This window comes from Amia ocellicauda, chromosome 1 (assembly GCF_036373705.1).
Source record: "Amia ocellicauda isolate fAmiCal2 chromosome 1, fAmiCal2.hap1, whole genome shotgun sequence".
Lineage (NCBI taxonomy): Eukaryota > Metazoa > Chordata > Actinopteri > Amiiformes > Amiidae > Amia > Amia ocellicauda.
Genome location: NC_089850.1, coordinates 37,869,817 through 37,896,795, shown reverse-complemented (window position 1 = coordinate 37,896,795; position 26,979 = coordinate 37,869,817). Strand labels below are relative to the sequence as shown.

At 38.6% G+C, this 26,979-nt stretch overlaps 1 protein-coding gene across 2 annotated transcripts; it reads left to right on the top strand.

Moving 5' to 3' along the window:
• The first annotated feature begins 140 nt into the window (after positions 1-140).
• On the top strand, positions 141-26,976 carry hs1bp3 (HCLS1 binding protein 3). 2 transcript variants are annotated; one of them, XM_066704024.1, is made up of 8 exons: positions 144-442; positions 3,296-3,461; positions 6,005-6,212; positions 8,847-9,066; positions 19,536-19,681; positions 21,704-21,842; positions 23,852-23,891; positions 25,892-26,021. In XM_066704024.1, exons 1-7 carry the CDS (start codon positions 417-419, stop codon positions 23,862-23,864), a joined length of 918 nt encoding a protein of 305 aa, XP_066560121.1. In that variant the 5' UTR covers positions 144-416; the 3' UTR covers positions 23,865-23,891; positions 25,892-26,021. The 2 variants fall into 2 exon arrangements, with proteins under 2 accessions (XP_066560112.1, XP_066560121.1); XM_066704015.1 differs by lacking the exon at positions 23,852-23,891 and having other exon boundaries at positions 141-442; positions 25,892-26,976.
• The last annotated feature ends 3 nt before the right edge of the window (positions 26,977-26,979 follow it).

The following is a 26,979-nucleotide window of genomic DNA, read 5'->3' as shown; positions in this document are numbered from 1 at the left end:
TCTCAGACAAGGCCCGCCCACAACATGACGTCAACCAATCCGGAGACAGTGACAGTGTTGTCAGCTTCCTAGAGAGCATTGTAAATACCCAGTGAAAGAGTTGCAAATCTACTCTGTACATCCCTAATTCCCCCCAAGATCAAAAAATATCCCCTACAGTTTACCCCGCATTCAGATGTTGCCTCCATATTACCCCCATGGCACTTAAAAATGTCCCAAATTAGGGGCAGCATCCCCCAACCCGGCAGCCCTGGTGTGAAGCCAGCACGGCCGGCATCCCGTGACTTGAGTCACACGTAAAAGGCTCGGGCTGAAGAAACTGACTAGAGAAGCGTAACATGTACATGTACAATAAACACGTTTAAACGTTTCTTTTTGCATTGGTTATATAACCGAGGAAACCCGCTTGTTGTGCCATGCCCGACGGACTCATCACCAGCAGGTAGGATACAAAGCAAGAAAGGGGGAAAGTTTTGCAGAAACTTCCTTCCGGACCGTCTCTCCACAGAAGGACAAAGCGCAGGAAAATAAGCACTAGGCTGTAGCTTAGTTGTGGATACAATTTAAACTGATTTTAAAACCGTTTAAAACAGGCCGTGCATGTTTTGGCTTGATTGAATTGAAACATACGGGTTGCCACCGAAATAAACAGCTACTTCAGTCATATAGTCCGGCAAAGTGCATTGTTCATTAGCAGCCAGTGCTGTGTGTGGAAATGGGAAAGCAGTGTTTAAGCAAAATCAATGTCTAAAAATATCGCGGTATGGTATCTGGTTGACTACTTAATAACCCAGCGTAGTACTACACTGCTAGTTAGCTTTACCCATGTTTAATTGCTGTGGCTTTAAATCAATTTTGGTAAGAAAAATAAATGGTTAACAAGACGGCTAAACTGTCATTACACGTGAATAACTCGGACAGGACTGTGGACACTGCACATTTTGACTAAATGACTATGAAAGGTTTTAAAACGAAAATAAATAGTGTGTGAATGTATTATTCTTGTTGTAAGGCAGTGACGACACTAACACCTGCTTCCCACAGATCTGGGACTGAAAAAGATACAGGCTGCCTGTACAGGGCTTTTGAATATCTCTCCTAAAGCAAAACGAAAACGTATCTTCATGTGCACAACTTAAACCGTGATCGCTGTTCTTGTGTGCTGAGGTAGATTTTGAGATTGCTTAAATAGCCTAAATACCCCCAGCCCTAACCCACCCCTTTTTCTAATTTCTTCTGTGCAATTTGTCTGGCTGTTCTGTTCAAGAGGAATATGCATCCCCGTCTGTAATAAACATAATTAAAAAAAAGTCAAAGTTCACCTCCCACACGGTCTACTACATTTTTATGGCTAGTCATTGTAGATGTTTCATTAGTACTTCATGTCAGTGCAGACAAGGTCTATAAACCTGTGTAATTTTATCCACATGCAATGGTGTACCTATGTGGTCTTTGATTGCTGAAATCCTATAGGTTTTATAAGTGTGTGTAAATCGCCAGGCTGCTAACACTGGTGGGTCTGCCTGCTGAAGTGTATCAGTGCTTCTTTAAATAATTTAAACCTTAAAGTTGAACAGACAGCCTACGCTCTACAGTACTAGGGTGTATGTTGTAAGAAAAGAATTTGAAATATGTTGTAAACCATAACAAGTTACCTAAAATTGAGATACTATAATGTGACATGCATGTATTATTACTGAAATGTACATGCTCCAGGATTTGGAAGCCTAACCTTGAACATACAGTGAGGGGGAAAAAAAGTATTTGATCCCCTGCTGATTTTGTACGTTTGCCCACTGACAAAGAAATGATCAGTCTATAATTGTAATGGTAGGTGTATTTTAACAGTGAGAGACAGAATAACAACAAAAAAATCCGGAAAAACGCATTTCAAAAAAGTTATACATTGATTTGCATGTTAATGAGGGAAATAAGTATTTGACCCCTTCGACTTAGTACTTGGTGGCAAAACCCTTGTTGGCAATCACAGAGGTCAGACGTTTCTTGTCCAAGTCATTAAGGTTTCGAGGCTGACGTTTGGCAACTCGAACCTTCAGCTCCCTCCACAGATTTTCTATGGGATTAAGGTCTGGAGACTGGCTAGGCCACTCCAGGACCTTAATGTGGTTCTTCTTGAGCCACTCCTTTGTTGCCTTGGCTGTGTGTTTTGGGTCATTGTCATGCTGGAATACCCATCCACGACACATTTTCAATGCCCTGGCTGAGGGACGGAGATTCTCACCCAAGATTTGACGGTACATGGCCCCGTCCATCGTCCCTTTGATGCGGTGCAGTTCTCCCCCAAAGTATAATGTTTCCACCTCCATGTTTGACGGTGGGGATGGTGTTCTTGGGGTCATTCCTCCTCCTCCAAACACGGCAAGTTGAGTTGATGCCAAAGAGCTCGATTTTGGTCTCATCTGACCACAACACTTTCACCCAGTTCTCCTCTGAATCATTCAGATGTTCATTGGAAAAATTCAGATGGGCCTGTACATGAGCTTTCTTGAGCAGGGGGGACCTTGCGGGCACTGCAGGATTTCAGTCCTTCACGGCGTAGTGTGTTACCAATTGTTTTCTTGGTGACTATGGTCCCAGCTGCCTTGAGATCATTAACAAGATCCTCCCGTGTAGTTCTGGGCTGATTCCTCACCGTTCTCATGATCATTGAAACTCCACGAGGTGAGATCTTGCATGGAGCCCCAGACCGAGGGAGACTGACCGTTATTTTGTGTTTCTTCCATTTGCGAATAATCGCACCAACTGTTGTCACCTTCTCACCAAGCTGCTTGGCCATGGTCTTGTAGCCCATTCCAGCCTTGTGTAGGTCTACAATCTTGTCCCTGACATCCTTGGACAGCTCTTTGGTCTTTAAGAGAGTGCTCCTAATCTCAGCTAGTTACCTGTATAAAAGACACCTAGGAGCCAGAAATCTTGCTGATTGATAGGGGATCAAATACTTATTTCCCTCATTAACATGCAAATCAATTTATAACTTTTTTGAAATGCGTTTTTCTGGATTTTTTTGTTGTTATTCTGTCTCTCACTGTTAAAATACACCTACCATTAAAATTATAGACTGATCATTTCTTTGTCAGTGGGCAAACGTACAAAATCAGCAGGGGATCAAATACTTTTTTCCCCTCACTGTACATAGAAACCTGAACCCAACCTCAACTCTAACACAGTGTACACTTACTGAAATGTACCTAGTTTAAACTGGTGTGTGATCACTATTATGGTTTTCTTCATTTTATTATTATTGTTAATCATTCATTCATATGTTTATTTTTAGGCAACTTCAAAATGCAAGCACTGGGATCGATCTCTCTGTGCCCCAGTATCAGGAGATCCGGGGCACAATGATGACGGGTCATGTGGAGTATCAGATCGTTGTGGTCACTCGCCTGGCTGCGTTCAAGTCCGCAAAGCACAAACCAGGGGACGTGGTACAACTTGTGGTGGGTGACCGTTGGGAGATTACATCGTTGTCGTTGTACTTCACTTTGTAACCAGCAGCATCACAGTAGCTTCCCTAACCACTTTAATTTCAGTGATTGTCTAACACCTAACATTGCACATTAACCAACTGGTAGAAACTGAATGTCTTAATTACAGTCCGGAAAAGTGGGCCACGTTGTCCGGGTTAGTCCAAGGACACAACTTCTTTCATCTCTGCTTCCAATTAAAAAGTCTGTGGACTGATATAGGTATTCATTCTGCAGCAGAATTAATCATACAGTGGAAAATGGTCCCCCAAGACTACTTAAGCAGTTTTTAAATCCTAATTCCTTTAAAATGTAAGGGCTAGTCAAATAAGGAAAAGTGTCCTAAAGATGTCCTTCAATATCGATTTATATTTGACTCCAAATAGGATACGAACTTTGTGTTAATGAACAGAGCTTTGAATGAAAGTTAAAAATGCAAGAAACGTCTATTTCACGAGAACATGAAGGTATATTATTGCAGAGTTCATTTTTCAAAGTTTTTGTGACATACCATCCAGTCTCATCTATCAGTATTGGTAAACTAATGTAAAGGCAAACAACAACAACAACAACAACAACAACAACAACAAAACTGCAGCCAGATTGAATAAATAGAATTGATATGAATTTGCCTGTGCTGTCATGTGCATCGAATATGTATTCAGCTATCTCAAAGGCATATTATATATACACACAAACCTTTATATATATATATATATATACATACATGCATGCATGCATGCATGCATACACACACATTTTCTTTTCACTGTTAAAAAAAAAAATTGAAAATGTAATCAGGTAGATTCAGTTTCCTTTTTTCAAAATATACTTTTTTTCTGTTCCTTATAGTCTGTTAATTAGAGTTTTGTGTTCATATCAGGTCGATCGCTGCCACAAACATAATTGTTAGTCTTGATGTTATTTCATGATATTGTGCTAGATTATATTATTCCTGAAGGGGGCACTGTGAGTCTACTTTTCTACAGTTTGAGGATTAGACAAAATGCAGTAAACTTAATATCCATTCAAACCATAATGGGCCAGAGTGATGTTGTGTGTGTTTGTGGTTATAAAATAAACTGTTTATATCTGGGAAATCTATTTTCAAATATTCAGTAGTATAAAAATATGATAAGCAATGCCTTACTATTGTAAATAAATGCAAATACATTTGACATGGAGTCTTCGTTGATATTAATTTGCATTTAAAATACTTTATTATAGAAAATCGAAACAATCCTTATCAATTTAGAAATGGTTATTTACAACACTTTATTATTACATTATCATTTGTTCATAAAAAGAAGAGTTTTCTAGTTCCTCACTAGATCTTGTAATGGCATCATCACCCCATGGGGTCACTGTTGCTCTGTAAACAGCCATCTATTCCTTCCAAAAGCATTATTTCTGAGCATTTAACTTTTGGAAGATGTTGAATTATTCATGATATTACTTTTGCATGTATTCAGTTGCATAATATAATCGGTTGCAGATCATTAATGATCAGCAGATGTGTTGTGTGATTTAAAATATTTTAAAAATTATAATTTAAAGTAAGTTTTGTCTTTAACGTGTCTTTAGTATTGAATGAAAAGACATCCACGTGCAATATTATTATTATTTTTCCAATCAAAATAGTAATCATAGAAGTATATCAGGGTGCTCCTACCCAAGGGCAGTGAACTGTGCATTTCTTACAAACCGCAAAAGAGGTTCGTGTGGGAGTGCTATCTGGAAGCACTTTAATGTTTAAAAAGTGCTTAAGTGGAAGATTCCCAAAATAGTAACTTTGTTAGGCATGTTTGTTCCATAGAAAATGAATAAATTGTAGTTCTGGGTAAAACCCATGATTTATTTGGCAGTAGATTAGTATATTAATGCTTCAAAATTGAGATATCTGGCTATTGAATGTGTGACCTGTTTACTTAAACCAGTGGTTGGTCAAAACGCAGTATACACTATAATTGTCTGTTAACTGGAATCTAGTGAACAATTTAATATTTGTGTTTATGTAACATACATAAGTCTAATGTTTTTTCCAGGTGTAATGCTTAATTAGCTTCATTGTGCTGAACAAAACAATGCGTGTTCTCCAGATTGTATATAAAGACTTCCTACATCCTCTTTTCTCAATAAAAATGCACACACGCATACTCGCACACGAAACTAAGCTAGTAATATTGTTGTCAACTTAACCAGTGCAACTTTAGATTTGGTTTGAATTATTAAACTATAAGCTTATCTTTTTGATGAGTTAAGTTTGAGTAAAGTTTGAAAATGAATATTTACATTAATTTACAGTGGACATAAGTTACATTCTACTTTGTTTAAGGACATTGTGTACTTTGGTTTAGTAAAAACAATAAAAAAAAGTGTTTCTGTTCTTTAGTGATATATTTAAAACTCCTTATTATATGTGATAATACCCCGAAACAACAGTTTATTTTATCTTAATTTCTTTGCTTTGACGATTTGTCTGAATTGATGACCCTGAATTGATGACTATTTGACAGATTTCCAAGAAGTACAGCGAGATTGATGACTTCTACTGCAGGCTGGCAGCTCACTACCCGAAGATAGCCCTGCCGGCGATGCCACGTAAAGTGCTGTTTGTAGGAGATGTGGATATCAGGGAGCGCAGAGTGGCCTTCGACGAGCTGCTCAAATTCCTCTCCAGAAACGCTACCCTTGCCACCTGTCCAGAGCTGCTGGAGTTCCTAGGTGCGTTGCTGTCCCAGATTAGAGACTAGTAGGATCTTTGGTTCTTTTGTCGGAGTTCTTTGGATATGTTGAACGTTGGTTCTTTAATGTTTTTGCAAAGTCTAGGTGTGTTTTGTTTGGGATGTTTGCAATTTAAATTTTTACTATAATTATACAAAATATTTTTCACCATAATGCAATAAAGGCATTTGAAAATGATGATAATACAGCAACAACATGTGAATAGTATAGTATCAAGAGTTAAGATTCTTTATATGGTCTGGGTTTCAGCACTGAACATCTTGTACTTTAAATACCAGACAGTCCTGCGGAGAAGTAATTAAATCTTGTTTTAAAGCCCAATTTATCAGGAGCAGCACTATCATTTCAGCTGAAGTAAACTGAAAAGAATGTATGAAGTTAAGTTGGACTAAAGGGTCAGATTTTCACTTACCACTTAAATCACTCTTCTACCGATTTTTTAAATGTTTTTGATTCCCTCATGTACTCAAAATAATTTGGATATGTGTCTGAAGCTCTTGGGGATAAAAACTAAGATGGCAGGCTATGGCAATTCAATGAAATCTGCTCGGTGTCTGCTTGCGGCTTGTCTCTATATTTAAGATTAGATCTAGAAATTAGACAAGCAGTTGTTTTTACTTCCCATTCTTTCTGCCAGAGAATTAAGGAGGTTCAGTTAAGAGAATTCCAGATGATAATCGAGGTAGTACTGACAGAAGATTAACTTTATTTTATCCACTTTGCAAAAGTTAAACCATAACCCAGCAACGCAACCCAAATGTTAATGTTCTGAAGTCAAAGGACGATGTAAGAAATTATTTAAAGGTTAAGCTTCAATAAATAACATGTCCATAACATTATTCTGAAGGGGAAGCAGTCCTTTCCAACTTGCCATGGCACAAGATTCAGGTCAAATTCATAAAGCATTTATGCCATTCTGTATTTGATCCCCTGCTGATTTTGTACGTTTGCCCACTGACAAAGAAATGATCAGTCTAATTTTAATGGTAGGTGTATTTTAACAGTGAGAGACACAATAACAACAAACAAATCCAGAAAAATGCATTTCAAAAAAGTTATAAATTGATTTGCATGTTAATGAGTGAAATAAGTATTTGACCCCTTCGACTTAGCACTTGGTGGCAAAACCCTTGTTGGCAATCACAGAGGTCAGACGTTTCTTGTAGTTGGTCACCAGGTTTGCACACATCTCAGGAGCGATTTTGTCCCACTCCTCTTTGCAGATCCTCTCCAAGTCATTAAGGTTTCGAGGCTGACGTTTGGCAATTCGAACCTTCAGCTCCCTCCACAGATTTTCTATGGGATTAAGGTCTGGAGACTGGCTAGGCCACTCCAGGACCTTAATGTGGTTCTTCTTAACCACTCCTTTGTTGCCTTGGCTGTGTGTTTTGGGTCATTGTCATGCTGGAATACCCATCCACGAACCCACGGTTCTCACCCAAGATTTGACGGTACATGGCCCCGTCCATCGTCCCTTTGATGCGGTGCAGTTGTCCTGTCCCCTTAGCAGAAAAACACCCCCAAAGCATAATGTTTCCACCTCCATGTTTGACAGTGGGGATGGTGTTCTTGGGGTCATTCCTCCTCCTCCAAACACGGCGAGTTGAGTTGATGCCAAAGAGCTTGATTTTGGTCTCATCTGACCACAACACTTTCACCCAGATCTCCTCTGAATCATTCAGATGTTCATTGGCAAACTTCAGACGGGCCTGTACATGTGCTTTCTTGAGCAGGGGGACCTTGCGGGCGCAGCAGGATTTCAGTCCTTCACGGCGTAGTGTGTTACCAATTGTTTTCTTGGTGACTATGGTCCCAGCTGCCTTGAGATCATTAACAAGATCCTCCCGTGTAGTTCTGGGCTGATTCCTCACCGTTCTCATGATCATTGAAACTCCACGAGGTGAGATCTTGCATGGAGCCCCAGACCGAGGGAGACTGACCGTTATTTTGTGTTTCTTCCATTTGCGAATAATCGCACCAACTGTTGTCACCTTCTCACCAAGCTGCTTGGCCATGGTCTTGTAGCCCATTCCAGCCTTGTGTAGGTCTACAATCTTGTCCCTGACATCCTTGGACAGCTCTTTGGTCTTGGCCATGGTGGAGAGTTTGGAATCTGATTGATTGATTGCTTCTGTGGACAGGTGTCTTTTATACAGGTAACGAGCTGAGATTAGGAGCACTCCCTTTAAGAGAGTCTTGCTGATTGATAGGGGATCAAATACTTATTTCCCTCATTAACATGAAAATCAATTTATAACTTTTTTGAAATGTGTTTTTCTGGATTTTTTTGTTGTTATTCTGTCTCTCACTGTTAAAATACACCTACCATTAAAATTATAGACTGATCATTTCTTTGTCAGTGGGAAAACATACAAAATCAACAGGGGATCAAATACTTTTTTCCCTCACTGTACCTCTCGTTTTTGATAATGCTGACGATGTTCCAGCCTGTCACCTTTACACTCACACTCTACACGTTAGCTTTATGCCTACAGCTGTAAAGTGGCCCTTACATTTTTAAGTTGTTAATTTAATTCCTATAGTTTTCATTATTGTACCTCTCAAGTAGCCTACATGAGTAGTGTCTGATTCTGCTCCATGTTTTCACTGTAGGGGCAAAGAATACAGATGTTGCCGACTTCAAAACGAAGAACGTTTTTGATGATAAGCCGGAGGAGGAAGAGGGAGATGGTTTTGATTTCTTTGGTAAGGATGAGGTCTCTCCTGCTGAAGAGACACGTCGCCGGCGACCTGCCAAACCAGTAAAGCCTCACAAGCCCCCGGACGATGAAGAGGAGGTTGAGGAAACCCTGGATCCACTGGGAATTCTCAAGTAAGATCCACCTCCGTTACCTAGGACTTCTTTTGTGGAAGCAGACCCCCAGTAATCATACATTATTATACATTACTGAATCATATGATTCAAAATGCAGAGGTGAGGTGTAGGTGAGGTTAAAATGAACTGAGCATGAAATAAGAAGTGAAATAATGTGTTTAAGCATTCCCTTTCTAATTTCTGAAATAATGCTTGAACTGTCAAAATGAATTGCTAATGCATTTTCCTGGCACAAAACCTTCAAATGTTTAATTATTATTGTTATTATGAGATCTTCCTTTTCTCACTTTTCTAATTTCACATATTGCATGGTACAGGGTGGTTAACCTTTTCAATGTAACATTATGAATTATATTAAACTAATGTACTAACGATAACAGTCTACAAAAACATCTTGATAATTCGATTTGCATTTGCAGCAGTGTTGCTTGAAGGAATGACAAGGTGCCTTTAATTGGAGTCTGTAATTATTTTGAATATGTGGAATAAAATTCATAATTATTTGTTTTTCCATCAATGTCCAGAAAATCCTGTACATTCCATCTGGAAAGTGTGCTGAGTTTGACTGTTTGGTTATGATTATTTGTGCCAGAACAATAGTCGTCTGGTTTTGGACTGGAAAAACGACTGAAGTCACAGGACTCTTTTTATCCCGCTTTTGTTTATTACTCGAGCCCAGAATAATACAGACGAGGTCAGACCGTGCCAAATAAAGCAGTAGAGTAAATGGAAATCATGTCTCTCGGGAAACGTGTCCTACTGGGTTGTATGGACGGGGACGAATACAAGTTGGAAGGATTAGAATTAGGAGTGTGTTACAGGCCACCAAACTCAGATATTCAGAAAAATGCTGCATTGTACAGTGTAATCAGGACTGCATGTAGCAAGGATGTGGCTGTTATAATGGGGGATTTACATTTCCCAAACTTAGACTGGGAAAGCCCAGTGGGGACTACAGAAGCAGAAATAGAAATGGTTGAGATGGTAAATGGTAAACAAATCACTTGGGCCAGATGGGATATTTCCAACAGTACTTAAAGAAATGAGGGAAATTATTTATAGGCCGCTAACTCAATTATTCCAAATGACACTTAGAACAGGGGATGTGCCAACTGACTGGAAGACAGCAAATGTCATACCAATCCACAAGAAAGGGGACAAAACTGAGCCAGGAAATTACAGACCAATCAGTCTCACCTGCATCACCTGTAAAATGTTGGAAAAAATGATTAGACAGAAAATAGTGGAGCATCTTAATGAAACCATATTCTTGGAGATAGTCAACATGGGTTTAGACGAGGCAGATCATGTCTTAATCATTTATTAGAATTTTTTTAACATGCAACTGCAGCTGTAGATCACGTGAAAGCATATGATATGATAAAAAAAAGCCTTTGATAAGGTTCCACACCAAAGACTGATCCTCAAATTGGAAGCTGTAGGCATTCAGGGTAATGTAAGCAGATGGATTATGAACTGGTTGATGTATAGGAAGCAGAGGGTGTTGATTAGAGGAGTTGCTTCTAACTGGAGTGAGGTTGTTAGTGGAGTTCCACAGGGATCAGTATTAGGGCCTTTGCTTTTTCTACACTATATTAATGATCTGGACTCTGGGATAGTTAGTAAACTTGTCAAATTTGCAGATTATACTAAAATAGGTGGCAGATACAATCTTGGCAGCACAGGCTATTCAGAGGGACTTAGATAATATTCAGTTGTGGGCTGACACCTGGCAAATGAAATTCAATGTGGACAAGTGCAAGGTAATACATGCAGGTAACAAAAATGTCCACTATAATTACACTATGGGAGGTACAGATCTAGATGAAGTAACACATGAGAAAGATCTAGGAGTCTATGTGGACTCCTCACTTTCTCCATCCAAGCAATGTGGGGAAGCAATAAAAAAGGCAAACAGAATGCTAGGGTATATTGTCAAAAGTGTAGAATTTAAAACAAGGGCAGTAATGTTCAGACTGTACAATGCACTAGTTAGAGCTCATCTGGATACTGTGTACAGTTCTGGGCTCCACACTTCAAGAAGGATATCGCTGCTTTAGAGGCAGTTCAGAGGAAAGCAACCAGACTTATTCCAGGTCTGAAGGGAAAGTCCTACTCGGAGAGACTGAGGGAACTGAACCTTTTCACCCTGGAACAGAGGAGACTACGTGGGGACTTGATCCAAGTCTTCAAAATCATGAAAGGCATCGACCACATCAAACCGACCACATCTGGAGCTTTTCCAGATCAGCAGGGACACACACACCCAGGGACACAAATGGAAATTGGGCTTCAAGGCATTCAAAACGGAAAACGGGAGACACTTCTTTACACAGAGAGTTGTCACAATCTGGAATAAACTACCCAGCGATGTGATAGAAGCTGAAAATTTGGGAACATTTAAAAATAGACTGGATAGGATCCTTGGATCACTTGATATTAATGAACACCAAACGAGCACCATGGGTCGAATGGCCTCCTCTCGTTTGTAAACTTTCTTATGTTCTTATGTATCCAGCTGAGATGTTTCTGCAGGACAAGAGGAGTGAGGAAAGCAAAAAGACAAGGAAAGTAGTGACTATTAAAAACAGTCCAGTGTAATTCACAATTAAAAATAATGTGTGTAAAATCGATTTAAGAAATAGTTTCAAGCCTGCCGCAGTAAATCAAACCCTTCTGCCACATATAAGCTTATCAGTAATATGACATGCCTTTGCTAATTTGCCAGGATCTCCATATGATTGAATATGCTTCAGTTTTAAATTATATAGCCCCTTGTGACCTCTTGTGCAGATTAAACAATGGTTTAGATTAGAATAACTTTATTTAAATATCCTTCACCTTCAATAATAAGAAGAATTGAAAATATGTATTTTATTAAAGGGCTGTATAATGAGTATGGTCAGATCTTAAACATTTCAGTTGCTTATTCTCCACGACAGGGAAACCTAGATATGCGCAGGTGTTACAGAGCTGAATACTTAACATTATTCATTTCTTCATCCTTTTTGAGAAATGAAATGGAACATGCTGGCTACAGTTATGGTCCAGGGGTGCAAGTGATTTTTAAGCCCTTAGATCCAAAGATTGAGTCCTGCTTGTGTCAAAACTCCACATGCCCAAAACAGAAGGGATTATTCTGAAGGATCAGAATATTGCAGGTTTGGAAAAGAAGCCGTTTCGTTCGCAGGGGAGTGAATAATTCACTGGCAAATCAAAGGAGCAGCCGAGATGGAGTACCAGTAAGCATAGTCAGCACAGCTCGGCTCAGGATGTTGGCTTACATTTGAGAAATTACTGAATCTCGCTCATACAGTAAAGGCTTCCCATGTGGAGATCCGGATAAATGTCACACAACTCTGTATCGATGCAGGGCTGCATGCTGACTGTGACCAATACAAACCCCTGTGAAACCATATAACTGAACTGACCCCTGGTGTGCAGCTCTCGTGGGATTTTTGCCTTACTATGCACAGATGACAGCCTCCTGCAGTATCGGTGGGAGCCGTGTCTGTGCGAATGCCACACCATTTCTCTATAAGCATGCATTACCTGTATCTTCTGTACGTCTTCTGTTCTGCTGGGTCTGTGAACTTGTCGGCGAAGTAACAATTTTGACTTTTCCAAAGGCCTTTTGAGTGGGCTGTGCTATTTGGGATTAATCCATTCCAAAGTCTGAATGTGTTTATTTCATTTGTGTTTGTTTTTGAGCCTGAAGCCTGAGCCTGAGCCTGAGCCTGAAGTTTTTATGCCTTAATTGTAGCCTATTATATAAATTGATCAAAGAGAAAGCAGAATGGAAAAGGTTTTTTCCAAATTGTTTTGACTCAGAGCAGTCCAATTTCATTATAAAGTGGAACATTGTGTTTCTAAAGCATTGTTTTTAGAAACTGCTGTTTTCTTTAATCGTTTTCAGTAATAGTGATCATTATTTGCACTGCACAGGGTGAAAGCTTGGTCTGTACTGTCTCGCTGTGATAAATGAAACAATGCAATCACGATACTTTTATCAGGAAACAAAGCACAGTATACCCGGTTAAAAGCATTGTGTTATTCCTCAGGGATACCAAACAGTGGTGAATCAGAGGCTTAATATAGCCACACATTACCTCATCGATAACCCTCCTCGCCCTTGATGTGCTCAGAGAAATGCTGAATCAATGGAGTCAGAGCATTAGTTTTCCATCTGGTCCTGAAATGTTAATGATGCTTTCAGCTGAAAAGAACCTAAGTGATTTCCACGTTTCCTTGAACCCTTTTGAGATAACATGTTTAATCTTTTCACATTCTCTGCCACCTCTGTGGCTTTCTAGAGGAAGGTGAACAGTAATTGAATTAATGTCATTGTCTACCTCTCAGCTTTGCTAGCTAGGGTGGCTTTCCTTCTTAATATACATGTTTCAGACTGCATTCAATCAATCAAAATTTAGTACGGGGTTTGCATTTTGTGCCTGGCGGATGGGTCACTGTTTTGATTTTCATATGCTTAACCTCAACCTTTGACCCTGATAATCTCAAAATTCCTTACCACTAGGAACATGGAAAAAAATCAATCCAAGGTAGTTTTTACTTTACTTAAGAGTACAATTATAGGAAGTGCTTTAGATCAACATTGATGCCATAAGGAAACCTCATTACCATAACTGAACTAAATGAAATTGTAAATTTGAATTACTTTTTAACATACAATGTAGAACAAAGAAGCAAATGTAATACTGTAGCACAAACCTCTGTTTTTTTCAATATTTTCTCAGGTTTTTCCATTTCCAAATACACTCCATCCAATTTAATTTCTTTATCTGAAGACCATGTCAATTTCATGTTGTCTTTACTGTGCATTAATTAGCATTTGCCCTTTACTTCCCCAGTTTATTTTATAAAACTGGGAACATATCTTACCCTGCAGCAAAAATATTTGAATTACCATTTATTTCCTTTAAAAGGTTATTAGAAACTCTATGCACTTTAAAACATCTTTTCACCCTTGCTAGATTGAAACATTTAATCTTTTACTTTCAAAAAATGTGGTGCAAATGTTACTTTAGAGCCAAAAACTTTGAAACTTCCCAGTTAATCATTTTGACCATAGAAGAACACTGTTTCTTTCATTGTATTTATTGTGTATATTGGGAGCTCTTCATAGAACAATACGTGTGAGATGTACAGTTCTGGGTGACTAACAGGAAAGGTGACAATGGCTGATAAGAGCAGGCCATGTGTCATCTGTCTCCTGTTTTTTTTTTTTGTTTTTTTTTTTTAACAGTTATACAATGAATTTCTATTTTAAGACCAGAGAGAAAATTTATTCAAACCACACTTAGGTCCCATTATAGGTACCGAACATATTAATGACAAATCTTTAAAATCATTGGCTAATGCAGCCAAGAATACTTTAATGCATTTATATATAGGAAATGGAGGCAATTTTTGAAAGGTTTATGCAGGGAAACAAGCAGCCAGATACAATTACAGGTGTGATTATTTAAGTGTTATCTGATAACATCAACCATTTATGATCCGTGTAGACATAAATCTCAGAGGGTCTTTCAAACTCCATCATTGTTTGCAAATAGTTGTTGCAATCGTGTACATATATTTTTCTTTTCACAAGTATATTTTTACATATTTACAAAGTCTTTCTGGATGACTGTTTCTTTCAGATAAGCCACATATAACTATATGACTTTAGAGTCAAAATTAATTATCTATCTATCTACACTACCATTCAAATGTTTGGGGTCACTTAGAAATGTCCTTGTTTTCGAAAGAAAAGAAAAAAAATTGTCCATTAAAATAGCATCAAATTGATCAGATATACAGTGTAGACATTGTTAATGTTGTAAATGACTATTGTAGCTGGAAACGGCTGATTTGTAATGGATTATCTGCATAGGCGTACAGAAGACAGTATCAGCAACCATCAGTCCTGTGTGCCAATGACACGTTGTGTTTGCTAATCCAAGTTTATCATTTTAAAACCCTTTTGTAATTATGTTAGCTCCACTGAAAACCTGTTGTGCTGATTAAAGAAGCAATAAAACTGGCCTTCTTTAGACTAGTTGAGTATCTGGAGCATCAGCAATTGTAGGTTCGATTACAGACTCAAAATGGCCAGAAGCAAAGAACTTTCTTCTGAAACTCGTCAGTTTATTCTTGTTCAGAGAAATTAAGTCTATTCCATGTGACAAATTGCCAAGAAACTGAAGATCTCGTACAATGCTGTGTACTACTCCCTTCACAGAACAGCGCAAATTGTCTCTAACCAGAATAGAAAGAGGAGTGGGAGGCCCTGGTGCACAACTGAGCAAGAGGACAAATACATTAGAGTGTCTAGTTTGAGAAACAGACGCCTCACAGGTCCTCAACTCCGGGATGATGGCCTTCTGGCAGAGTTGCAAAGAAAAAGCCATATCTCAGACAGGCCAATAAAAAGAAAAGATTAAGATGGGCAAAAGAACATAGTCCCTGGACACAGGAAGATTGGAAAAAACAGACTAATCTAAGTTTGAGGTGTTCGGATCACAAAGAACATTCGTGAGACGCAGACCAAATGAAAAGATGCTGGAGGAGGGCTTGACGCCATCTGTCAAGCATGTTGGAGGCAATGTGATGGTCTGGGGGTGCTTTGGTGGTGGTAAAGTGGGAGATTTGTACAGGGTTAAAGGGATCTTGAAGAAGGCAAGCTATCACTCCATTTTGCAACGCCATGCCATACCCTTGTGGACGGCACTTGATTGGAGCCAATTTCCTCCTACAACAGGACAATGACCCAAAGCACAGCTCCAAACTATGCAAGAACTATTTAGGGAAGAAGCAGTCAGCTGGTATTCTGTCTATAGTGGAGTGGCCAGCACAGTCACCGGATCTCAACCCTATTGAGCTGTTGTGGGAGCAGCTTGACCGGATGGTACGTAAGAAGTGCCCATCAAGCCTATCCAACTTGTGGGAGGTGCTTCAGGAAGCATGGGGAGAAATCTCTTCAGATTACCTCAGCAAATTGACAACTAGAAATGCCAAAGGTCTGCAAGGCTGTAATTGCAGCAAATGGAGGATTCTTTGACGAAAGCAAAGTTTGAAGGACACAATTATTTAAATTAATAATCACTATTTCTAACCTTGTCAATGACTTAGATTTCCTATTCAAACTCATTTCATGTATGTTTTCATGGAAAACAAGGACATTTCTAAGTGACCCCAAACTTTTGAACGGTAGTGTGTATGTGTATGTATGAATAAATATATATATAAATATATATATATATATATATATATATGATGCATATATTAGACTAGGGTCTCTTTACTGAAGAGTGTTGTATTATGGGAGACGATGCCATTTACACCATTTGAAGTGTTTTCAAACTCTCTTCTCCTTCAGTATAGTGTTACTTACAGCTGTGTAACATGGTGTTTTACTATGCCAGTAAGCGTACAAAGGATTAGAAGATGTGCAAAGTTGATTTTGAAAGCAGTCTAAAAGAGTTTAAAGTCTGTCCGTAAGCTGTTTTAATGTTTGCACTGACCTCATACATTTGAAATATTAGTTTACATATCCAATCCACTTCTAATGCTAATAATATGTGTGTTGTATGTATAAGTCAGTGGAGAACATATTCAGTAATTGAAAATGTGGGAAAGTAGGGCACCGCTCACCAAAAAAGATCACTGTTCTAATTTTGAACCCTTTTTGCCAAAGGAAGGGGAAAATACATTTTCTTCATTACTCAGTAGCACTATTTTTAATCACTTGCTGACATGATGTTCCCTGTCTGTTAAGCAGTGGGGATGGAGAATGAACAGAGGAAACTGACTATACTTGACTATTAGTTGTAAAATGAGCAGTACTATACATTGTTCTGGTGTATGTTTCTGCAATTAGGTGCTAGTACATCCACACCCTGACACATTTGTACAATGAAACATGAGTAATGGAGTTCAGAAAGAAAAAAGTGCTCCCAATGACTTTTACTATTTGTAACTTGTACTCCAGAGGATACTTACTTCTGAAAAGAGTTATCAAAGCACGTATGACTAAAACTAGTTTTGTTTTTTATTTAATTACAGAGGAGTTTGAAATGAGTGACTTACAGGAATCTGGTTCTTTTCAAAGTTGCCATAGTAACTGTCAGAAAAGGCAGTAAGTCAGGAAAGGCCGGTAACGGGTGAAGAGAAAATGAAGAAAAAACATCCCTGCAATTTTCAGAAGGCCATGCTTTTAAGAACTTCAAGCTTTTCTTATCTGTACTTTTGTATATTTTAGGGAATTATTTTTTTCATAGACGGCATGGACTGGACATCTGAGGTGTTACCAGAGCAGTACTGCAAACTGTCAACCTTTCCAATGTAAACTCATAAAGTTTACAGAATAAAATAGAAATAACAGCTGCTTAGGGAGCTTGTACTTTAAGGCACTTACTAATTGTGATGTTTCCATGGAATAATTCACAGTGGGAGGCTTTATGCACCCTCGGCCACAGAAGAATCGACGGACTTTAACGGTGCTTGTGATCAGAGGTCTTTCTGGCTCTTTACTTCATGATTGTAATTTTCAGCAAAGTCTGATAGTTTCATGCTGGTATATTTTGTGACAAACTAAACCTTTCCTTATCCTTTGCTGAATAATATTAGTTGTGTGCCTTGTTAATGTATGGTTGTGCACAACTGTCTGTTAATTGTTTTGTTGTTGTTTTGTTTTCAAGTTATTCAATTTGAAAGTTTAGAATCTAAGAACATGAAGCTCATTGAGCTCTGTGGGCAGGGGGACAAATAGGATCGGACATTTTGAGGACAGTGTACAAGTTACAAGCGTTAACATACGAACACCGACCTTCACATAGGCACCAGCTGCAAGGTTTGGGATTGCAGTATGCCAAGATGCCAGGACAATCATCAGTGTATCGAAAGCAGAGGGCATAATCTGTGAAATGACAAACACTGGCAATAACAAAACCTTGAATTAATAAATAAATAAAGGCCAAGAATGCCAGGAAAATATTGACTGTTCAGGGCACAATCTGTGCTCCTTTTTCCAGCATTAATGAGAAATGTATTTCAGTCATTGTAGTGTGCAATGGTTTGACCATTCCTTTACTAATCCAAACTGTTGCGTAATAAAAAACAAAACCCTCTGCTGAATAGAACTGGTTTGAGAATTGCATAATCTATGGGTGATAAATGTATTTTACAGCAAATTTGTGCCCGAAAACAAACCTGACCTCGTACATTTCATTTTTTAATAAACACATTCCTAAGTATATTAGGTCTTCATTCTTTTTTAACTGCATAAGCAATGGAAAGCTGTTTGTGGAAAATGCTGGAGTTCTGTAAAAGTGCCCCAAAATCTGAAACTGCCCCTTGCGAATACAGACTGTCTGCCTCAGCCCAGGGCAGTGATAGCAGTTTCCTTTTTGAATTGTGCCACCTGCTTCCTTCTGCTCTCTGAACACAAGTGTGCGGAAATTAAGAGCGGGACCTGGTACAACAAACGCAAAGGCAGCGGAAAGGCCAATCCTCAGACCTCTGAAAGTACTCTGTGTAGCTGCTATTGAGGGGCTGTCAGATCAATACTATAAGTAACTCCAAAGGGCAGCTCATTAACAAGTCACTAGCGCAATATTTTAATACAAATATTGCTTTTGGGAACATTTCACGCAGTCTGCAGTATTTCACATTTCATATATATAATTATATAGGGCACTGGCTATATGTGAACAGAATATCTTTACACAACTTTATTATGTTGTTTTAAATTTTAATTAATCCATGTAGAGAGGCATTGGGAAGAAACAGGAGAAACGAAACTGGAAAATGTTCAAGTTGCACTCCGTACAATAAAGTAACTGTTCTATTTATAACTGGCTCTTTGTATTAAACACAAGTGCAAAGATGAATGGTTAGAGCAAATTATTGAAGTGGATATTTACATTCCCTGTTTACTTCCTGCTGTGCCTGGGTAATAATTAGTCTTGTAATCACTGGATTAGAGGGTTTTAAGTCCCTGTACAACCACCAACCTGTAGCAGATGCTCTGAATGGAGTAATTACCTACCGGTCTGGGAGAATGTGGTTTGGTGGGCTCTTGGCTGCTGGTGTGGGGTTAGCATTGGCAGGATGTTGTTTCAATTCTTTGCATCTTCCCTGCCATGTGCTGCTGTTGCTATGGTGGATGGGAACACTAGGTGGCAGCAATGATGTAGGTTTAGTGGGATAAAGTTATTGAGTTGTTTTTTGGTTTTATTTTTTTACTGTGCCACATTTTGAATTTATATATTTATAATTTTTACATTTTAATCTTTTAGAAATGTATTCCACACAGATGTCTGTTTTAAGTTCTCTTCTCCTGTTGAATCATTTGCCAGACTGGTTTATTTAAAATATATATTTACTAATAGGATGTTCTCTGCTGATGATTATTACTATGGTAGCTTCCTGTTGCCTGATATAGGTGTTGTTGTGATGATCTTCAGGTCTAAAAAGCCGAAACCACCAGCTGCAGAACAACCGGTGAAACCAAAGTTGTTTTTGTTTGATGAAGAGGTGGATTCAGATGGGGATTTGTTTGAACCAGCAAAGAAGTTTGGTGCAGCCAGAAAAATCTCACCTGCTAAAGACAGTAAGTTGAAATCCTGATTTTGAAACTTTCTCTAAGCCTTAATCAGTACAGCAGTTAAAACATCCTCTCGGCATGAACCATGTGACTGTTTCTCATACTTATCAGGATCTCTAGCTAATGCAGGGTGAGTCCTCTCTTTGTCCAAGTCACACACTGGGAAAGTCAACTTACAATCTGTACAGCGCACTGAATGAGGTCTCCATTATTTGTGTTTTTACATTGTTCCCCATTATATTCAGGGAAATAGTGAGAGGATATTGAAAGACTGTGCAAATTTGTAGTTTATTAAAAGTATTCAGTAAAAGCTCTTTTGAGGACTGAATTTTGACCTTTGAGGCCTTTCGACACAGCAGTGTTTCATAATGTGTTGCTACAGTGCATGGTACCAGGCTGTTAATTAATCTTTTTAGGCCTTCTGCCTTTGCAAGGATACTGTATTGGTCACATTGCATTATCAACTTAATCTGCAGCTCGATGCTATTTCTGAACAATGCTTAAACAGGCAGGTGGAATTCAAATTTAAGAGCTTTTATTACAAAATGGCCTTGATGCATTTCATTTTTATGTTTTTTTTATTTGAAGTGTTTAAAATGTATTTGAAAATGAGAACACATTTTCCTGAGATTCACCATGCATATATATACACTCACCTAAAGGATTATTAGGAACACCTGTTCAATTTCTCATTAATGCAATTATCTAACCAACCAATCACATGGCAGTTGCTTCAATGCATTTAGGGGTGTGGTCCTGGTCAAGACAATCTCCTGAACTCCAAACTGAATGTCTGAATGGGAAAGAAAGGTGATTTAAGCAATTTTGAGCGTGGCATGGTTGTTGGTGCCAGACGGGCCGGTCTGAGTATTTCACAATCTGCTCGGTTACTGGGATTTTCACGCACAACCATTTCTAGGGTTTACCAAGAATGGTGCGAAAAGGGAAAAACATCCAGTATGCGGCAGTCCTGTGGGCGAAAATGCCTTGTTGATGCTAAAGGTCAGAGGAGAATGGGCCGACTGATTCAAGCTGATAGAAGAGCAACTTTGACTGAAATAACCACTCGTTACAACCGAGGTATGCAGCAAAGCATTTGTGAAGCCACAACACGTACAACCTTGAGGCGGATGGGCTACAACAGCAGAAGACCCCACCGGGGACCACTCATCTCCACTACAAATAGGAAAAAGAGGCTACAATTTGCACAAGCTCACCAAAATTGGACAGTTGAAGACTGGAAAAATGTTGCCTGGTCTGATGAGTCTCGATTTCTGTTGAGACATTCAGATGGTAGAGTCAGAATTTGGCGTAAACAGAATGAGAACATGGATCCATCATGCCTTGTTACCACTGTGCAGGCTGGTGGTGGTGGTGTAATGGTGTGGGGGATGTTTTCTTGGCACACTTTAGGCCCCTTAATGCCAATTGGGCATCGTTTAAATGCCACGGCCTACCTGAGCATTGTTTCTGACCATGTCCATCCCTTTATGACCACCATGTACCCATCCTCTGATGGCTCCTTCCAGCAGGATAATGCACCATGTCACAAAGGTCGAATCATTTCAAATTGGTTTCTTGAACATGACAATGAGTTCACTGTACTAAACTGGCCCCCACAGTCACCAGATCTCAACCCAATAGAGCATCTTTGGGATGTGGTGGAACGGGAGCTTCGTGCCCTGGATGTGCATCCCACAAATCTCCATCAACTGCAAGATGCTATCCTATCAATATGGGCCAACATTTGTAAAGAATGCTTTCAGCACCTTGTTGAATCAATGCCACGTAGAATTAAGGCAGTTCTGAAGGCGAAAGGGGGTCAAACACAGTATTAGTATGGTGTTCCTAATAATCCTTTAGGTGAGTGTATATATATATATATATATATATATATATATATATAAGTGATTTTTTTCATATTGTAGAATGCTTTTATATTATTACAGCACTGGCTTTTACTTCTTTCAGTCCTCAATCTCTGATGTAATCTTTATTGCCACTTACATGTCTTCTTTGTATTGCAAGGTGATTTGAAGCTGTTTGAAGACCCTGATCTGGGTGGAGCAGTGAGGCTAGGAGATTCTCTGTTACTCCCCACCGCCTACACAGACAGGAGTGCCAGCACGGACTCCCCACTGGATGAAGATACAGAAGAATTATTCAGGTACTGTCCATCATACCAATAGAGCACCCCTCAGATATATACATTTTAACCATTCAATTTATTTATTTATTTTCTTCATTAATATTATTTGCTAAATGTTTTTTTTTAATGTGAGATACTAAATTAAACAGGTTTAGCTCCTCAAATTATGCATTCCTTCCTGTCCTTCCACTGACACTTTTGTATACTTGACTTGAGGTGTGCTATTCCTTTTAAAAATATACATTTCTGGAGCATGCATCTGTATGCTTGACTTGTTTAATTGGAGATATGCTCCCAATGTCATCATTTCACAGTGTTCCAGTACACTAGCCAGAGCAATCTGCCTTTTTTAAAAAAAAATTTCCCCCCTTCCTTCAACGGCACTATTATTTTTTCAGCGGGTTGAAATATTCAGAATGTTCCTGAAATGTCCTCCCCACACCAAGTGTAAGACATGAATGTGTTGAATATTTATTTTCCCATCTGTAGTACTATCATGCAGCTGACAGAATATCTAGCTGTTAAATGATTTAGCCAAAAAACATCCCAGAATCTTATTCTGTAAGAGGGAATACTACATGTCCATCATTTTCTTTCTTTTATCATGCATGACATGGACATAATACATTTGAGAAAAAACACCTAGCACAAAATGGACCAGACACAAACAAGTCTATCTTTACACCACATCTGATATTTATTAAATTAAAAAAAAACTGGACTGATCTGTATTTTGTGGGAAAGTTTACTACATTACAACTGTTATGAAAGTTGCATTAGTAGTTACCTCTAGGCAGGGGTTCCCATACTTTTTTGACACAGGAACTCCTTTGCCGCCCAGATTTTGGCTGAGGGCCCCCACCTACCAAAGGATGACGGGGGTTTGCTGATGGTTGCTTGGGGTGTGTGTGGGGGAGACGGTACAAACTTGTGAGAGCCACCCTACGACTCTCTCGCGGACCCCAGTTTGGGAACCACTGCCTTTAGGGATGTTACAATGAGATGACGTACGTCACAATGAGATTTGCTTTGCTTACTTGCATGGCATTTACAAGGAAATGGCAGACCAATTACGTAAACATTTTTATTATTTGTAATGAGGAAGCCTTTCCAGAAAGCGAAGATTTACTTCTACCACAAAACTATAAAATATTTGTTTTTAAAAAAGAGATAATAAATACTGCGTTACACTGCATTTCTAGGGTCAGTCGTAAGCCCTCTCTGTTAATAACGTTTTTTATTCCTCCTGAGATTTTAGGAAAATCCTCCAGCCAAAGAGTGTTGTGTAAGACCGCAATTCAAAAGACCCCTTGTTTCCAGTTTAAGCTTGGCTGTAATATATTTTTCAAAGTTTTTTTTAAAGTGAACTCTGACCTGTTTGTAGTACAGTACATTCCAGTAGTGTTTAAAGTGTCAAAAGTTATTATAAAAGTGTGATTCATATTAAGATTCTTGAGAACCATTCTTACCCTAGACCACAGCATATTTTCATAGCATGAACTCTTTCTTTTCCTTTTACTGTTGTGTCTTACTGTGTGCTGCAGTGTTTGGTTTTCACATAATGGGGCCCATGTTGGCAAAAAAAAAATCCACACGTGTCCATAGAGCATTATCCTAGAACTCTTGAGAATCATCCAGGTGCTTTTCTGGCAAACTTGAGAAGAACATTCACGCAATGGCTTTCATCATGCTACACTGCCATGAATCCCATTTTTACCCAGTGTGGAGTCATGAACACTGACCTTAGCCAAGGCGAGAGAGCCCTGCAGATCCCTGGATGTTGTTCTAGGGTTCTTTGTGACATTCTGGATGATTGTATGCCTTGCTCTTGGAGAGATTTTGGCAGGACGGACACTCTTGGGAAGATTCATTACTGTCCCAAATGTATTAATTTAAACAACATGGCTGTGACTCTGGTTCTGTGTAGCCCTAGAACCTTAGAAATGGCTTTGTAACCCTTTCCAGACTGATAAGCATGAACAGCTTTTGGAATTCAAAATTTCAGGAATTTCTTTTGATTGTTGCAGGATGTGCCTCTGAAATGGTGCTGACAACTTCACTCTGATGGTAAGGGCCAAAGATTCATATCAGGCAGGGCTGGCCCAAATCAGACTTTGTTGTTAACCAAAGAGCTCAAACGGCTAACCCTTTAAAGCCTATGAATTGTGTTTAAAGCCTAACAAACATGTGTGTGTGTGTGTGTGTTTGTGTGTGTGTGTGTATATATATATATATATATTCATTTCCTTTACCTCACTTTCTTTCTTGCCAATTTGGATTTTCTTTTTGAGTTAGGTAGAAAGTAAGGTAGAAAGAGCTCTGAAATGCTAATCCCATCATAATTTGTATTCGCATGCATACAAAATGTGAAATATTCGAACCAGGTTTATTTGTATTGTATCCTAATGACAAAGTGACAGGGAAGAAAGCTTAATTCTGTCAGGTTGCTGCCTGCAGCCCTGCAGTGTTTGAGCTGAGCCCTGACGGGCCAGGTGAAGTGAGATTATTAACGCACTTCTCCTGCTATGACTTCGTCCTAATGGGCTCTGAAAGAAGACTGTGTTCTTTGAAATTGTTTTGACTGTCTCGAAAGTGTGTGACTATCGGGTAATCAATACAGGGTTTTCATGGCTCACCTTGAATGGCCTTGCATGGATTCCAACTAAAACAAATCCATTTACTAATAAAGTAAAAGTTTGTGTTTGGATATGCTGTGCAACTTTTGAACACAAGGAAAACACTATCCTCATGGTAAACAAAGTCTGGATACACAGACCTGTGGAAGTAGTCATGTGAAATGTTTTCTTCGCTGCTTTGAATGCCCCCTTGATAAATAAATAGATTAAAAAAATATATACATACATGAAATAAATAAAAATAACTCTGTTTAATGCTTTCTACGTGTTTTGGAAATATGTTGTTACAAATCGAGAAATAGAATTGGACATTCCAGTGAATCTTTCACGTAACGGGAGAAATATATGTATTTTTGGTGTTGCCTGCAATGATCCAAGAGCAACATGCACAGCTGGGATGAAAAAACATCTTAAAGACAATTGCTCTTTCACATGCCCTTAATACAGAATTAGTACAAAGGCAGAGATCACACTTGGCTGTAGTGCCATCAGTTTTGCAGAAACCACTTGCAAGCAACTTTGCTTATCATTAATGAATACATAAGAAATATCTTTACCACATTTTTACTTAAAAGGTTTATACACTCACAGAGTGCCTATATAAGGTCTACACCCCCTTGAACTTACTTCACATTTTGTTTTCAGTGCCTCAAAGTTTCACCCATTTAAATGAGGATTTGTTTCCACTTATCTACACACCATACTCCACACTGTTAAGGGCGAAAAAAATATTGTGAAGAAATATATATATGTTTGAATCAGAAAACTAAAGTATCGTAATATGATAAGTCTCCACCCCATGGAGTTCATACTTGGTGGAGCACCTTTGGCAGCAATTAAAGCTGTGAGTCTGTTGGGTTAGGTCCCTACCAACTTTGCACACCTTTGTCTCCTTCCACTTCTTAATTGTCTTGAACCCTTGCCTTAGATATTTGTTTATACCCATCCCCCGATTTGTGCAATGTCTGGAATTCTAATGGTGAAGAACTATACCTTAAGTAGAGTCCGCTGTATTCTTTGCTTCTTTGTTTTAGAAACCAGGAGAGGAAGGGGGACCTCAGCTAAACGGCAGATGTTGAATGTGATGAAACAATAATTCCAATATATAAGGGACAGCAACAAATAAGAATCCAGGAGAGGAAGGGACAGCAACTTGATTTGATGGTTTATCTGATTTCTCCACCTTTTCCCACTTCTGCCCATGATCTAAGAGGCATTTATATCTCTGGGATCTGCCATCAGTGTCATCTGATTTAATTTAAATCACTCCAGCTGGGTTTTACAAATCCCATTTAATGTCTTCTAAACTAATTTATTTTGGATTTGTGTTGGACAAATCATGCCTGAGTTACATATGGAAGTATACTTGGGACCAAAGGGACAGACTGTATTCATTTTCTGATATGGAAACACTTTTGTGTGTGTTTTCAGGGTAGAGGACGACTTCGATAAACTTCTCACAGTCAGCGCAAGTGCCAAGCAAAAACCTAAGCTGCCTCCCAAACCTAAGCCAGACATCCCGAAGAAACCATCGTCTTTATCAAGGAGCAGCGCCAGTCCAGGTGTAGCCCCTCAAGCTGAGAGCAAGACAGAAAGCATGGATCAAATGGATATCCTGAAGTACATCCAACAGAACGAGTCAATGGCCAGCGATAACCTGGACTTGTTTTAGCAAAGCTTTTCTTTATATTCAGAATGATTTTTACAGATTTGTTTTAAGGATTTTTGTAAAAATCATTTTTTTATATACATCTTCGCCCCAGTGCAACATAACACTGGATTGTGAAACACAGTTTTACCAAGATTAAGATATATAGTATTTTATAAATAATGCAAACACTACTCTATATACAGTATACATATTTGATGAAGTAACAAGTAGTAATAATCTTTATTAGTGCCATCTAAATTTTTATCTGAATGAACAATACAAAACGATATGTATTTTTCATGTTAATGTTATCATTTCTAAGGTGCTGATTACTAATGAAGATTTTAAATGCAGGTTTATTATTGCAAACACGTTAAAATCTGCTCACGTTAAATGTCTTTCTTACTTTGTAGATTTCTTATTCTTTTCTCTAATTGTATTTCTATAAAAAGGAGATGATTATCATGTGAGTGTAGCTAACATTGTAGACTGTGTGTGTGAAATAATACCCGTTTTAAAAGCTGAATTACAATCCTAATAGAGGTCTTTCATTTATTTTTCATACATGTTAGTTTTACTCTGTTTCAAATTCTGTGTATAGAGATCGATTCATTTCCTGCTGTATAACAGTCCCTGCAGGCAAGATTAGTCACAGGGGCAGACAGTTCCTTCCTTATGGAGCAGCCTTACTTAAATTTGGAAAGGCTGCCTTTGCATGTACTGTACTTTGAATTTCCTGGAAATGGGATATTGTTTGTAGCTTACACGATGTGCAGATCTTATTTAAAAAACAATCATTTTGATATTTCTTCTATTTTAAAAGTGTAAGAGAAACAATGTCAAATTAAATAATGTGTAAAAACGGGTG

Excerpts from the sequence above, each read along its gene's own strand:
- hs1bp3 (XM_066704015.1), top strand. The coding sequence starts at position 417 with ATGCCCGACGGACTCATCACCAGCAG. Across the intron at positions 443-3,295 it reads GACGGACTCATCACCAGCAG|GCAACTTCAAAATGCAAGCA; the intron begins GTAGGATACAAA and ends GTTTATTTTTAG. Across the intron at positions 21,843-25,891 it reads GATACAGAAGAATTATTCAG|GGTAGAGGACGACTTCGATA; the intron begins GTACTGTCCATC and ends GTGTGTTTTCAG.